The 14,025-nt window shown below is 53.7% G+C and overlaps 1 protein-coding gene and 1 long non-coding RNA gene across 2 annotated transcripts in view; one reads left to right on the top strand and one right to left on the bottom strand.

The window, feature by feature from the left end:
• Window positions 1-1,560: 1,560 nt before the first annotated feature.
• C12H1orf174 (chromosome 12 C1orf174 homolog) lies at window positions 1,561-8,406 on the bottom strand. Its single transcript, XM_069544855.1, has 4 exons — window positions 7,553-8,406; window positions 3,808-3,918; window positions 2,588-3,061; window positions 1,561-2,167 (listed from the first exon to the last, which is right to left on the bottom strand). The coding sequence occupies exons 1-4, from the start codon at window positions 7,565-7,567 to the stop codon at window positions 2,054-2,056; spliced, it is 714 nt and encodes a 237-aa protein (XP_069400956.1). The 5' UTR covers window positions 7,568-8,406; the 3' UTR covers window positions 1,561-2,053.
• The window catches only part of LOC138416107 (uncharacterized), a 22,348-nt gene continuing 15,746 nt past the window's right edge, over window positions 7,424-14,025 (top strand). Inside the window, exon 1 of the long non-coding RNA XR_011247541.1 lies at window positions 7,424-7,723. This is a non-coding gene — a long non-coding RNA (uncharacterized lncRNA). The remainder of the gene's footprint in view (window positions 7,724-14,025) is intronic.

Genomic DNA, 14,025 nt, shown 5'->3' with positions numbered 1-14,025 from the left:
TAGAGCAATTTAACATGCACTGTAATGTGCTTTTTGAAACTTTAATTCGTCCCGGGCCTGGTCCGTGTTCCTCCTGTTTTGCTTGTCATCCTGGGCTGGTGTGCTGTCTGACGTGTGAGTACAGAACAGGTTCCCCAGATGCGTCGCAGTGGTCCCAGCCCCTCTTTACAGGGACACCGCGAGTTTTCCTCTGGTGACACAGACTTGCCACAGACAGACTTGCCACCTGCCACCTCCAACACCCAGCAGAGTCCATAGGGCATTCCCTGGGCTCAGTGTGACCCTCCAGGCGCCACAAGAGACCACAGCTGTGACTTAGGGGTGCCAGCTGGTGCTAGGGGGTGGGCAGGACGACCCACCATACCGTCTATTGTGGGTTAGAGATAGAAAGGCTCAGAACGTGTAAGAAGCTGCCCGGGGCTGACAGGGCAGACTGGGGGGCTGGGGAGGAGCCTCTCCAGGTTCCCCGAGGACCGTGAGCTGCCAGACCTTGGGCTTCCAAGACTAAAGGTGACATTTTGCATTTTGGTGGGAACACGAGGAGGCACATGTCCTGCAGGGGTGACGCTTCTCCTGGGAGCCAGTGTGGGTGAAACGTAAAGTCCCCTGAAATCGGAAGCAGGTCGGTCGACCCCCAGGCACCCCAGCGCTGCAGTCACAACAGTCATTCTTGCAGAATCTCTGTAAACTACTCTCCCTGGCTGCTGCCACAGTGCTCACAAGCAGAATCGTCCCATCATTAAAGCAGTTTGTCATCAGTAAATCGCAGAACAATTCAGAGCAGGGGCCGTCACGGCTGCCGACGGGACAGCGGTCACACGGAGGCAGAGTGGCTGCGGCGACAGGCACCTCGGGGCAGCACTGTGGACTGTCAAGGACTGTGGCGCCTCACTGGGCACTTCAACTACATTTTGCTCCCAAACGTGGTTCACAGGACGTCTGAGGGGGATGGGGTCCAGCTGAACCAGAAGTGTCTACCAGCCCAGAAATAGCGAGACTGCTACTTGCTCATTAAAACCTAGCTCGGCCTCTGGGACTGCAAGCCGCTCCCCTCCTGCACCCGTCACTCAGGACAAGCTTCCTCCTGGACGCCCTCCTTGTCCCTGGCCTTGGTGTCCTCTGCCAGCAGCCGGTGACAGGAGGTGGTGGCAGACAAGCAGGCCCCGTCCCTCTCCAGAGCCCACTGGGAGGCACGTGACCCAGGTGCCCCGTGACACGACGACCCTGGCGGTTTAGCTCAGCTGGGCAGCGGTGCCCGGCAACCCTGCACCACAGAGAGCATGGCCTCACCAGACAGCGGCCCCCCACCAAACGGGGGAGGGACGCACCCAACACCTGCCACCTCAGAGACCCCATGACCTCACCAGAGGGGCCGTGTCCTCTCCAGTCCACAGCCCTATGCTCTCAGCTCAGGGGGCTGTACCCAGGCCCCCCACCCCCCACCCCTTCCCCCGACCCCTGGCTGCTGAATGGACCCAAGGGCCAAGCCAGCCTTGAGTAGAGAAGGCAGGACAGAATGAGCTTTCTCACTGAAGGAATACAGCTCAAGGGACAGAAAACTTCCTTAAAACATTTTCAAAATATATTTTATTTCTTTTCCATATGGATTTTGCTAAATGTCCAAGGTAAACATAAACTTTGTGTATGGAAATAAAGGAGAGTTCTTTAAGAACTGGCATTGAATCAGTCATAAGAATGATCAAATTTTGATTATGGAAAATAAACCTGCATGTTATCAAAAGTAGAGAGCTTGAGGGAAGAGTTTTCTTGACAGAGATGTCTCTCATTTATGAGAGAAGTTGGCTCAACCCACCACCACGTGTAGAGATGGGAGAAAACACATCACTGTGGAAACAGCAGCTTTATACCTGAGGACGTTCAGCCCCCGTGCACCAGCCTCCCGCAGGGACTGCCCACCTGTGTGGGTCAGCGCTGAGTGCTGATTACGAGCACGTCCTCTTGGGGACGTGTTTTGAATAAGCCCCGTAATCTGCAAAATCATCACTGTCAATGGTACTAGCCGTGCAGAGAACCAGCGTGAGCCTCTCACCCGCTACGTTTCCGCACCATCAGCATCATCCTCGTCGTCGTCTTTGGCTCTGAAATGCATTTTCCTAAATTCGCGTCTGCTCATGGAAGGGCAGGATGAGGACACTGGCGGGAGGTCCTTGGAGGGAAGAAAACACCTGGCATGAGCCCCCTGGCTCCAGCCCCCACTGTGGGCTCAATTCCCCACTGCATGATGGAGGGAAGGAGAGGCAGTGGGTTAAAGGCAGGAGCCAGCCCGGCAAGTGTGGGCAGGTGCCCAGAGAACCACAGGCCACAGCCACGACTTCGCACTGCACAGCAGGGCCCAGACTCACACAGGGCCAGGCCTGCCCACACCTGCGCTCACCAGGGCATCAGTTCTCAGACTTAGGGGCGTGGGGCCCCCAATTGGCACCTGTTTTGCTCTCTCCTCCCTAGTGACATTTCTTACTGTGTTGACCCGCACCAAGCAGCGTGCACACATGTGGACCGCAGTCAGGACCGAGCATGCGGTCTGCCAGGGATGCCTGTCCTGAGGCGGGAGAAGCACTTGCCTTACCTGCATGAGCTCCACGTTTCCAAAGAAGCGGCTCACAGGCATTGGCTGGTTGCTGTCGTCGTCCAGAAGGGCGCTGCCGTCCAGGAGCAGTGGGGCCGCGGGGCCCTGCTCCAGGTCCAGCGCCACCCCGTCCCTAGCGGGGCAGCCACCGTTGGACTCTCCTCCCACAGGAGCCCCATGTCTCGGTGGGAGCGGCTCGTCCTCAGTCTCTGCCGGGCTGGCATCGCTCTCGGTTCCGCAGCACCCTGGGAGGGGACCAGCTGTCCCCTGGGGAGCGGAGCCGCCAGCTTCCTTTCCCAGAAGCGATGCCCCATCCTCGGCTGACGCCAGAGGGTCGTGTGTACCCGGGGTCTCGGAGGGCGTGGCAGCGCTGTCACTCCGATGCTTCTGGAGCTCTGCCTTCACAAGGTGACCTTTGTCATACTTGAACTTCTTGGACGTCCGCCTGTCGGTGGCTTTGTGTGATGAGGGAGTCTGTCAGGAGAGAACATGCAAGGGGACACCAGACATGTCTTGGGATACGAAGCAGATGGCATATAATTAACATGCCTCAACCCTGGAGGCTGATCGTCCTGCTCCTGGCCGACAGCGTCTCTGCTGGAACCACAGCTTTGAGGACAGGGTCCTTTCACTGTTTCCAGTGAAGGGGCAGTGTCCAGATGGATGGCTGGGAAAGAGTACAGACACGCCCAGTGCTGTCCCCGGAAGGGTGTTGTGACAAGTGAAATGACAACCCAAGAACCAGCTTCTGTTTGTCTCTGCTGGGATGTGGGTTCCCAGGAGACAGCTCGGTGTCCCGGTGCAGGAACGGGACTTGACTCAGCGCAGCTTTAAGGAGCAGTGCCCTGGGAGATACAGGCCGGTGTGGCTGTGAGACCCAGTCCAGCCAGACCCCCGGCTGTGGCTCAGGGAGCAGCTCCAGGAGCCAGGGCTGCCTGGCTGCCAGGCCTGCAATACCCAGGACGGCAGACACTCCTTCCCCACCTGCCCACAGTGGGGAGCAGCACAGCCCGTGCCCACGTCACTCAGGCTGCCTGGCAGAGGCCGCTGAGCCCACTGCCCTCAGAGGGCAGCACAAGCCCTGAGGTGGGTCCTCCCACGGTCCCAGCACCATGACCTTCATGCTGGTCTGTTGGCCTTGCCCCAGGCTTTCTAACGCAACGCGTCTCGTGGGAAGGTGGACACTCTGCCCAGTCCTGTCTCCGAGGGGTGAGGCTCACCTGACATGCTGTCTGGGCAGACGTGGCGACGTGGGTGTCCTGGGCTGAGGCTGACGCGGCTGAGCAGCTCCGAGCTCGGAGGCGCGCTGAGGACCGCACTCCACCTGCCAGCTGGGCCAGACCAGAAGCCAGTCAGACACCTGGAGATGGCCCCTCCCGCCCCCATGTTTTTAGTGACTGTGGAAAGACGGCAGCCTGTGTCCCTGCTCAGAAGGTTCTCGAACTTTTACAGGGTGTCCCGAGTTCTTGGTAAAAAGCGAAAAAACCAAAAGATACCCCTCCATGCCCCCTCCTTGAAATCTCAGGGGAGGGGTCCCAATTCCATTAGCTTGAAGGCGCTCCAGCTGCTGGTGGACAGACCTCGATGCTGACAAACCACCCTACTGCCACCTTGCTCAGAAGGCAAATTAAGTCTTCTAGTAACAAGGAAGGGATTAATTAAAACAATAAAGCTTACAATCATTTTATTTAAGAGTAACTTTAGGTTTTCAGAAAAGCAGCAAAGATGACAAGGGAGTTCCCGCCCCGGGCCTCCCTCAGTTTCCCTGCAGCCAGCAACCCGCACATCTGTCAAAATGAAGATGAGACCGTGCTTTATGCGAGTCTCACCAGCTTCTTCACTAACTGCTTTCTCTGTTGCAGAATGGGGACACTCAGACACTCAGCAAACAACACATGAAAGCTCAAGTGAGAACTTGAAAGTGAAAGAGGTGGGTGACAGGGAGAAGGGAGTCGTGGAGGGCAAGCTACATTAACCGGGACCTGGAGACAGACCGGCTGGATGGGGAGCAACACGTGCCAAAGTGGAGAGGAGAGATCAGAAATCACACAAGCTCCTTGAGAAACCTTTAACAGCAGCTTCTCACCCATCCCTGCCCCGCCCCCACCCGCAGAGCCTTAGACCTAAGAGATACAGGTTCGATCCCTGGATTGGGAAGATCCCCTGGAGGAAGGCCCACTCCAGTATCCTTGCCTGGAGAATCCCACTGCTGCTGCTGCTAAGTTGCTTCATTTGTGTCCGACTCTGTGCGACCCCAGAGACAGCAGCCCACCAGGCTCCCCCGTCCCTGGGATTCTCCAGGCAAGAACACTGGAGTGGGTTGCCATTTCCTTCTCCAATGGATGAAAGTGAAAAGTGAAAGTGAAGTCACTCAGTCGTGTCCGACTCCTAGCGACCCCATGGACTGCAGCCTACCAGGCTCCTCCGTCCACGGGATTTTCCAGGCAAGAGTACTGGAGTGGGTTGCCATTGCCTTCTCCGGAGAATCCCACTAGGAGATTGTAAATGGAAAAAATATGGGAGACCCCTGTTAAGTTAGCAATTACTTGAGAAAGTGGGCTTGCTTAGCAACAAAACCATGAGACAGAAGTATTAAGACATGCCCTCAAACAATAAAACAGTGGTGACGTGAGCCCCACGTCCTGCCCAGTGAGCTCAGTAAGGTAACGATCCCTAGGATGTGCTCTCTGAACACACAAAACAATAATTTGTGGACCTTCCTTGACCACATAGGGACAAGAAAACTCCCCTGCCCAGCCTGGAGGAGGAGCTGATGATGGAAGCACGATGTCTACTCAAGAAAGACAAAGTTCTTCTCCCCCTGGCCACTTCTCCTTTGATTATGAAACTGAAGCCTGCTAAGTTCTCAGGGTGCAGCACCCCCTCTTCCACCCACTCGTAAACCGCACAAGCATCCATTCTAACAATCTCTTCTTACCCATCACTTTGCTCTTGCTGAATTCTTTTCTGCACTGAGACATAAAGGACAGTGGTACTGGAGCTCTTTGGAGCCCCAGATATGACACCAGTAGGTCTCACCATTAAGAGTCCAACTCCAAATGTATCGATCCCGGGTCACACTAGCTTTCTCAAGGTGGGGTGTGGGGAAATGGACTGGCCCTCATGACAGCTGCCATCACCCAAGTGTTGCTGCTTAGGTTCTGCTCGTGCTGAACAACCTTAAAAGGAGCAGCACTCCCACTTCAAACTCAGGAGAGGACCCTGCTGGGGTCACACACTCATTGGAGCCCCTCTCCCTGCTCTGCCACCAGAGTTACCAGGTGAAAGCCCTGGTGGCTTGTCAGGGGGACTGAGCCAAGACCCTGCCTGGTTCTGGGGCATGCGCTGTGTAGGCCCTCCAGTAGCAGCAAGGTGCGTCTAGGTGTTTTCTACATAGTCCTTAAAATACTGGGGTGCAACTGCTCCTCAGAGGGCTTGTTACCACTCAGGGCGGGGGTGGCAGACACAGTACCCAGAGTTGCTATAGTATCTAAAATGTCCAGTTTTCAACAGAAAGTTAGGAAGCATGCAAAGAAACAGGAATGCAGACCCAAACACTAGAATAATAGCAAGTAAAAGAAACTGCCTGTGACACTGATCAGATGCAGGATTTATCAGAAAAGAACTTCAAACTAGCCATTTTAAACACGTTCAAGAACTTAAGAGAAACCATGATTAAAGATTTAATGACATCATATCAAATAGAGATTATCAATAAAAAAAAATAGACATTATAAAAAAACCAAATGGGAACTCAGGAGTTGAACATTACGATAGCTGAAATTAAAAATTCACTGGTGGGTTTGGAGTGGGCAATGCTCAAGAATAGATATGGATCAGAAGAATAAGAGAACTTGAAGATAGATTGCTAAAAAAAAAAAAAGAAGATAGATTGCTAGATTACACAAACCAAAAAACAAAGAGAAATAAGGATGAAATAGAATGAAGAGAGCCTCAGAGACCACTAAATGAACCATCATACATGTAATGGGAGTACCAGGAAGAAAGGTGTACAAAAAATATTGGAAAAAATAAGGGCTGAAAACTTCCCAAATTTATTGAAGAACAATGCACAAACCCAGCAATATCAAATAGCTGAATTTCAAGTAGGATAACTGCAAAGAGATCTATAATCAGATGCAACACTACAAATGCTGCAAGTCAAGGACTATGGAAGATCTTGCAAACAGCAAGAGCTCACTCAGTCGTGTCCGACTCTTTCCAGGCTCCTCTGTCCATGGGTTCTCCAGGCAATAATACTGGAGTGTGTTGCCATTTCCTCCTCCGGGGCTCTTACCCACTTAGGGATGGAACCCGCGCCTCCTGCATTGCAGGATTCTGGGAATCCCCAAGCGGCGTAGCTAAACAATCCATCACAAGTCAGGGAAGTCAGACTGGCAAAGTGCCATCCACATGGGGTCTTCAGGAGACCCACTTTTGAGTCAAAGGTACAAACAATAAAAAGGAGAGCAGACCAGGGAGCCCAGGTGCGGCTCCCATCCCCAAGAGGCCCACCTCCCCAGGCAGGGCGTATCCAGTCCCGGGCCCTAGACCGCCCGACGGCAACCAGTACCAGGAGCTACAGCCCCTCAATTCTTTCCACCCTCCGGGGTGGACCCCTCATCGTGTGCCCCAACTTGGGCTGACAGACCCCGGGCCAGGCAGCGTCAGAGTATCGGGGTTTCAGACTAGCTCTGGAGAGGGAGCCCCCCATTCCAGAACTTGGTCTGGGAACATCCTTCTCAAGAGGCCCCCAGCCGGGGGGCGTAGGGTCCGTGTATCTGTGTGTCTGGTGTGTGCGTGGGGGCGCCTAAGGGCGTGGCCTGGGAGAACCCCGCTCCCGGGGGGCGTGGCCTGGGAGACCCCTTCCGGGGGTCGAGACACAGGCGGAGATCCCTCCCCTCCTCCATCCGAGGTGTCCTGTGGCTCAGCCTCAGCTCCCACGCGGCCTCCGCCCCCCCTCACCTTCCGGCTCCTCATGAGTGTGAGCGGCGCGCTGCCGCTCTCAGCCCCGCCGCCAAGGCCCCGCGCCCAGCTTGATCCTTTCCACCGGAGAAGAGATCCGGCGGCCCTTGGCTCGCGCCGCGGCGTGTGACGCCACCAGAAGACTGGCCAATCACAGCTCGGCGTCCTCGGGTATGTGACCCAGCAGAGTCGGCGTTTTACGTATGGGCGGGGAGACGGCCATGTTTGTGAGGGGGTCCTCCCTTGCGGTTTCTCCAGCCGCCATGTTTAAGTGGGGCGCCTCCCTGGTAGTTTCTGCGGTCCCCATGTTTAAGTGGGGCGGTGGCGACTAGGTTGAGGGACCCTGGTTGCTGTCCCTGGCCACGTGCGTGGAGGTGGGTGGAAAGGTCCTGCGTGGTGGTGTCTTCCACGCGAGTCGGGCAGCTGAATTTCCCCGGTGTCGGCCCTGTCTTCTGGGCTCCGGGCGCGATGCTACACAGTCTCTGGAAGTGGGCCCGCGAGGCCGTCCCCGGCCGTGTTCGCCCTGCCTGCCGCCGGGGGCGGGGCGGGCCGGGCCCGGGGCTGCACCGCGCGCCGGATCGCGGTGGCTCGGAAGGCGGCGGCCTCTCCCGCCGCGAGCTCCGGGGCGGCCACCCTCGGGTGCAGCCCCCCGCGCTGGCCCGCACCACCTGGCGGCGGCCAACGGGCGGGAACCTGCCTTCTGGGTCCCGGGGCGCGGGCGCGGGCGTCGGCGCCACGGGGCCAGGTCCACGGACGTGGCTGAAGTCCGCCGGGTTTTCGGGCCTCCAGAGCCGGGAGACACCGGCCTCTGTGCCCGCGGGAGGCTCCTTCCGGGAACCGCCCACCTTCTCATCAGGGACACAGAATAAACGACAGTGCTGTGTACTTTTGTTATTACTGTTCTAACAGGTGAGAACATTTACATCAGGCAGTTTTATCAGAAACATTAGATTTTGCACTTACAGTGTACAGGTTGAAGTGTGTACCGCTCGAGGCACCCTCACTCATGTGGTTCCCTGGCTCTGCCAAAGGTTTCATGCTCTGCTCTGACGGAATGACCCTCGAAGCCTGGAAAAACAGTCGATGCCCGTTTTTAGTACATAAAAAGCAGGGTCCCTCAGGATCCTCCAAAAAGCCCTGCAGACTGTCCTGTCTTTAGAAATCTGACTTTTGCTAATTAGGGGGAGCCCCTTCCCATAGACTGCACTTGGGGCTTTGCTTTCGGCAGTGCATCAAGTCCTAGAGTACACACTGCACACACCTGCACAAGCTAACCCACCTGGCCTGTCCATCTTCCCAGTCCCTTGCTTCTCACTGAGTTGTTCCCCATGGTGCACAGGGAAGGGAAAAAAGACTAATGCAGACTGGCAGGAAATCCATTTGAAGAGGAAGCTAACATAATCACTGTCAGCTGCTAAGAAAGAAGCAAAGTGATACAGTGTTAAATACCTAACCTGTCCCATTTTCAGGCTTCCCAGATGTCACAGTGGTAAAAATTCCCCCTGCCAATGCAGGAGACACAAGAGATGGAGGTTTGATCCCTGGGTAGGAAAGATCCCTTGGAGAGCAAAATGGCAACCCACTTCAGTGGAAATCCCATGGAGTTGCAAAGAGTCAGACAGGACTGAGCATGAACGTCCCATTTTCACTGGAGTGGGTTTCATAATAAGGTAGGTTCTGTGGTTTTACTTAAGGCTCCTTTAGGACTCTGAGTTCTCATTAACCTGGGGTTGATGGTCACAAGCTAGCGTTTGGCTCCAGGTGGTTATGGTTGATGTCAGTTGAGATGAGCTGGACCACATCCTCTCAGTGTCACCCTGGTTTAACCTCCCTAAGGTGCTCTTGGGCTCTTGTTGCTGACACATTCAGCTTTTCCCTCACCACACTCCTGCCCCTAGTCTATGTGAGTGGTACTTCCAGCCGCCCAGCAGCCGCTCAGGCCTGACCCCGAGGCCCTTACTGCCCGAGTCCCTCAGTGAATGTTTCTGGTCTCCCTTCTCTTGCCTTGGCAGCCAGAATGGTGGTTGATGCATGGTGACCTGCCCCTCTGCTAATGCTCTTCAGCTCTTCCTCACCGCTTCTAGGATGAAGACCAATAGTCCTAACTGACCTGCATGGCCCAGCACAGTGTCTGGCTCAGTGGCTACTCAATGAGTGTTGGTTGAATAAGTGCACAGGAGCCCCTGTGAGGTTGCCCACCGCTGCCCCCATCTGGATGCATCTAGCCCTGCTGCCCCCGCTCCCGCTCTGCTGTGCACCCCACTCCCCTGTGTGCCCCAACCCTGCATGCTCTGTTCTTTCTGCCTGGACAAGTTTCTCCCACCCATTGTGTTCAGCAAATTCATTCCTTAAACCTCAACTCAGATTCAGTGTCTTGGTAGGGGCACATTACTAAATGTTCCCCCTCAAACCCCCAAATTAAGTCTGCCAATCGTTTTTTTTTTTTTTTGTCATGCCGTGTGGGCATGTGGGATCTTAGTTCCCCGACCAGGGATTGAACCTGTGCCCTTTGCTTTGGGAGCTTGGTGTCTTAACCACTGAAAGTCAGCCTGCCAGTTGTTTTTTAGCATCATGCACTCTTGCTCCAGGACACAGTGCCAGCTGGCTCGGCCCTCTCTTGGAGCACCACATGGCACACTCCTGCACTCGCTCACTCCATGTGTCTGCTGCGCTCCTCTCATGGCCGGCACCAAGCCGGGCCTGGTGTGGCAGTGGTGGTGAGCTCATACAGAGCCTACCTTTTAGTGTTTTGGCCCTGCAGGGGGTTGGGCACTGGTGGAGTTATCACACAAGGACCCATCAGTCTGTGTTGGAGCAAGAGGCCACAGGGAGAAGCCACACAGGGGCAGCAGCTGGGATGTCAGACCCACACGGGGTCGAGTAAGACTCCTTGGAGAGTGGGAGTGGATCAGGAGTCACCTCTTCCCCCAGGACCCAAGCCCTTTTCCTGTTCCCCAGGATGAATCACACAGGAGCCCCCGCCTGGGCAGAGGGTCACCCTTACTGAGGCTCTGCCCTGGTGGAGGAGCTGTGCTTGGACTCTGTTCTCCCCCACCTCCCCAGCTGCCATGTCAGGATGTAATCCATCCTGGAGGGCGCACAGAGAACACGGAACCAAAATCATGTCTCGGAGCATCCTTTTGGGTTCCTCGGTGCCCTTGGTGTCTCTTTTTCTTGCTCAACAGCTGTACCCCCTGCCCTGTCAGGGTTAGAAGCACTGAGAGGGGTGTCTCATGATGGCAGGATGCTGGTCCTCATTGGTGGTTGGTCCCCCAGGTGGATCACAAGCTCCCTGAAGGCAGGGACTGTGTCCTGCTCACAATGATGTCCTAGGACCCTGGCCCGTGGCTGGGACATGCTGGCAGGGACTCGGGAAGCACTGGACAAAAGATGGATGGTGGTGTGACATATCAGAAAAAGCTGAGGATGGAAGATTCCGAGGAAACTTTTGTCTTCTCAATGAAGACACAGTGTCACTGCTGAAACACCTGTGTGTCCATAGCTCAGTGTCTGCATTTTATGAACACCACAGGGCAGGCGAGAAATCAGAAGAGAATTTTCCACTGATTAGTAGTCCGTCGGTTCATTATCTGAGGCCACCCCTAATCTGGAGTGTGTCTAGTTACTCCCAGCAGATGCTGGCCTATATGATGAGGGGTTGTCTCTGATACCCTGACCCTTTGTATTTAAAAGAAAGATGAAAAAAAATAAAGCTCTCAGTAGGTCATGGAGCAGCAAGAACTCTCATTCGTTCCTGGAGGGATTGAAGTGCAGTGCAGCCACTGGAAAACAGCTGGGCAGGTTCCAACAAACCCAGACAGCATCTTAGCATCCGACCCAGCAACCATGCTCCTTGGTAGTTAACCAAAGGAGCTGAAAGCTTGTGTCCACACTCAGCCTGCACACGATGTTTATGTCAGTTTTATTCACAATCGCTAAAACCTGGACGCAACCAAGATGTCCTTTGGGAGACAATAGAGTATTATTTACTGTTTAAAAAGAAATGCAATCCCAAGCCTTGAAAAGACAAGGAGGACCCTTAAATGCATTTTACCAAGTGAAAGGAGCCAATCTGAAAAGGCTGCATACTGTGTGGTTCCAACAATATAACATTCTGGAAAAGGCAAAACTATGGAGACAGTGAAAAGATGAGTGGTTGCCAGGGGCTTGGGGAGGGGACAGATGAGTAGGCAGAGCATAGAGTATTTTTAGGGCTCTGAAAATACTCTGTACAATATCATCACGATGGCTGCGTGTCATGAAAAGAAAGTGAAAAATGTTAGTTGCTCAGTCATGTCTGACTCTTTGTGACCCTGTGGATTTTGTAGCCTGCAGGCTCCGCTGTCCATGGGACTCTCCAGGCCAGAACACTGAGTGGGTCACCATTTCCTTCTCTAGAGGATCTTTCTGACTCAGGGATTGAATCCACATTTCTTGCTTTGCAGGTGGATTCTTTACCGTCTGAGCCACCAGGGAAGCCCATATCGTTATGAAAGTGGAAGTGGCTCAGTCGTGTCTGACTCTATGACCCCATGAACTCTGTAGCCCGTCAGGCTCCTCTGTCCATGGAATTCTCCAGGCCAGAATACTGAAGTGGCTTGCCGTTCCCTTCTCCAGAAGATCTTCCCAACCCAGGGATTGAACCCAGGTCTTCCGCATTGCAGGCGGATTTTTTTTTTTTTTATCGTCTGAGACACCGGGAAGCCCAAGAATACTGGAGTGGGTAACCTGTCTGTTCTCCAGGGGATCTTTCTGACCCAGGAATCGAATCCTCGTCTCCTGCATTGCAGGCTGATTCTTTACCAGCTGAGCCACCAGGGAACCCCGTTATCATAAACTTGCCAAAATCTGTAGAGTGTACAGCACCAAGAGTGAGGCCTAATGTAAACTGTAGACTTTGGATGATAATGACATGTCAGCCTAGGTTCATGTATTGTGAAAAATGCATCCCTCAAGTGGGGATGCTGATGGTGGGAGGTACGTGGAAAATCTGTGCATTCCCCGCAATTTTTCCGTGAGCCTAAAAATTCTCTTTTAAAACCCTATGAAGCAAAAAAAATGTGATAAATTTCAGCCGATTAGAAAAAAGAAAAATCTCACAGCCTGATTTTTAATGTTTTGATTGACCTGAAAGACAGTTTCCTTAGTAGCTCACCTCTCCTGCCTGACTCACAATCACAGCGCTACAGCTGTGCAGCCATCTAATTCCTTGAACGAGTCAATCACACGCAAATTTGCCAAGGTCCTACCAGGCACCAAGCATCTTCAGAACATGAACATTGACAAGGACGTGCAGGCTCAGAGCCCTGCAGGGCTCACAAGAGGTGCACATATCCTCCTGTGAGCAGAGCAAGTGCCAACAAGTTCCAAAGGGCCACTAGTGTTGTGCAGAAAACAGTCTCTGTGGAGGGAGGATGGTCAGGGAAGGCTTTCTGGAGGAGGTGATGCTGGATGCAAAGAGCCGACTCATTGGAAAAGACCCTGATGCTAGGAAAGACTGAGGGCAGGAGAGGAAGGGGACGACAGAGGATGAGATAGTTGGATGGCATCACTGACTCCGTGGACATGAGTTTGAGCAAACTCCTGGAGATGGTGAAGGACAGGGAAGCCTGGCATGCTGCACTCCACAGGATTGCAAAGAGTCAGACATGACTGAGCGACTGAACAACAATCTGTGGGTGTGGGAGCCCAGGGCTGCCCTATACAAGGTCTTGCTGGTTAAACACCAGTGCAGCTTCCATCAGCTGCTTTGCAGGCTAATCAAACAGTCTGTGACATTAAAGCCTTTGAGAATAATAGGTCATTTTCTGCTTCAAATCCCCTACAAACTATTGGGAAGAGGGGTCAATGGTGGGTCTATTACACAAGTTCACATTTCAGCAAATACAGGATCCACGGAGAGACCTGTGTGAGGGCGCCCTCCCCCAGCTCACGGCTGTTCCCCACTTCTCTTTGCCTCCCTGACAGGAAACTTGGAGGCGTCCTTATTCAGAATTTCTTGATCTTGTTTTTCCTTGTTCACTTGGCTTTCCATGCTGGGCTTCTGTCTTTTATCTTCAATTAATCATGTGTGTGTTCTAAAAAAAAATCTAACTGTGCTTCTGTTTTTACTGCTAGCAACTCTGAATCGTCTTAGGAAGTAGTCAGGATGTAAATGTATATGAGGCAAAATCCTCCTGATGCCTCCAGTTGCATCGACATCAAATAGCTAGAAATTGACCAGGATCAGCCAGGGCTGGTCCCCGGAGGCCTTCCGATTGCACAGTAACTGCCATCAGTATCCATTCGTTTCATTCATCCAACCTTTACAGAGCTCTGTGTGTGTACCGCACTTCATCGCCGTAAGAAAGACTGTGTCCACATCACACAGCTCGGCTGACAGCTATAAGCCGGGGGTGGCTCCCGTGAAGCTTGGCGGCTTGGGATCTCGGGAAACTGCAGACGTTCACTGGAAGCCAGGGCAGAGGTACCAC

This window comes from Ovis canadensis, chromosome 12, assembly GCF_042477335.2.
Source record: "Ovis canadensis isolate MfBH-ARS-UI-01 breed Bighorn chromosome 12, ARS-UI_OviCan_v2, whole genome shotgun sequence".
Lineage (NCBI taxonomy): Eukaryota > Metazoa > Chordata > Mammalia > Artiodactyla > Bovidae > Ovis > Ovis canadensis.
This window is presented reverse-complemented; position numbering and strand designations above follow the sequence as displayed.

Bases quoted from the DNA above. Each gene is read 5' to 3' on its own strand.
- C12H1orf174 (XM_069544855.1), bottom strand. The intron at 3,062-3,807 runs GTGAGCCTCACC...CTCTCCTGACAG, and splicing joins CTGCCCAGACAGCATGTCAG to ACTCCCTCATCACACAAAGC. The intron at 2,168-2,587 runs GTAAGGCAAGTG...CTTCCCTCCAAG, and splicing joins GAAACGTGGAGCTCATGCAG to GACCTCCCGCCAGTGTCCTC.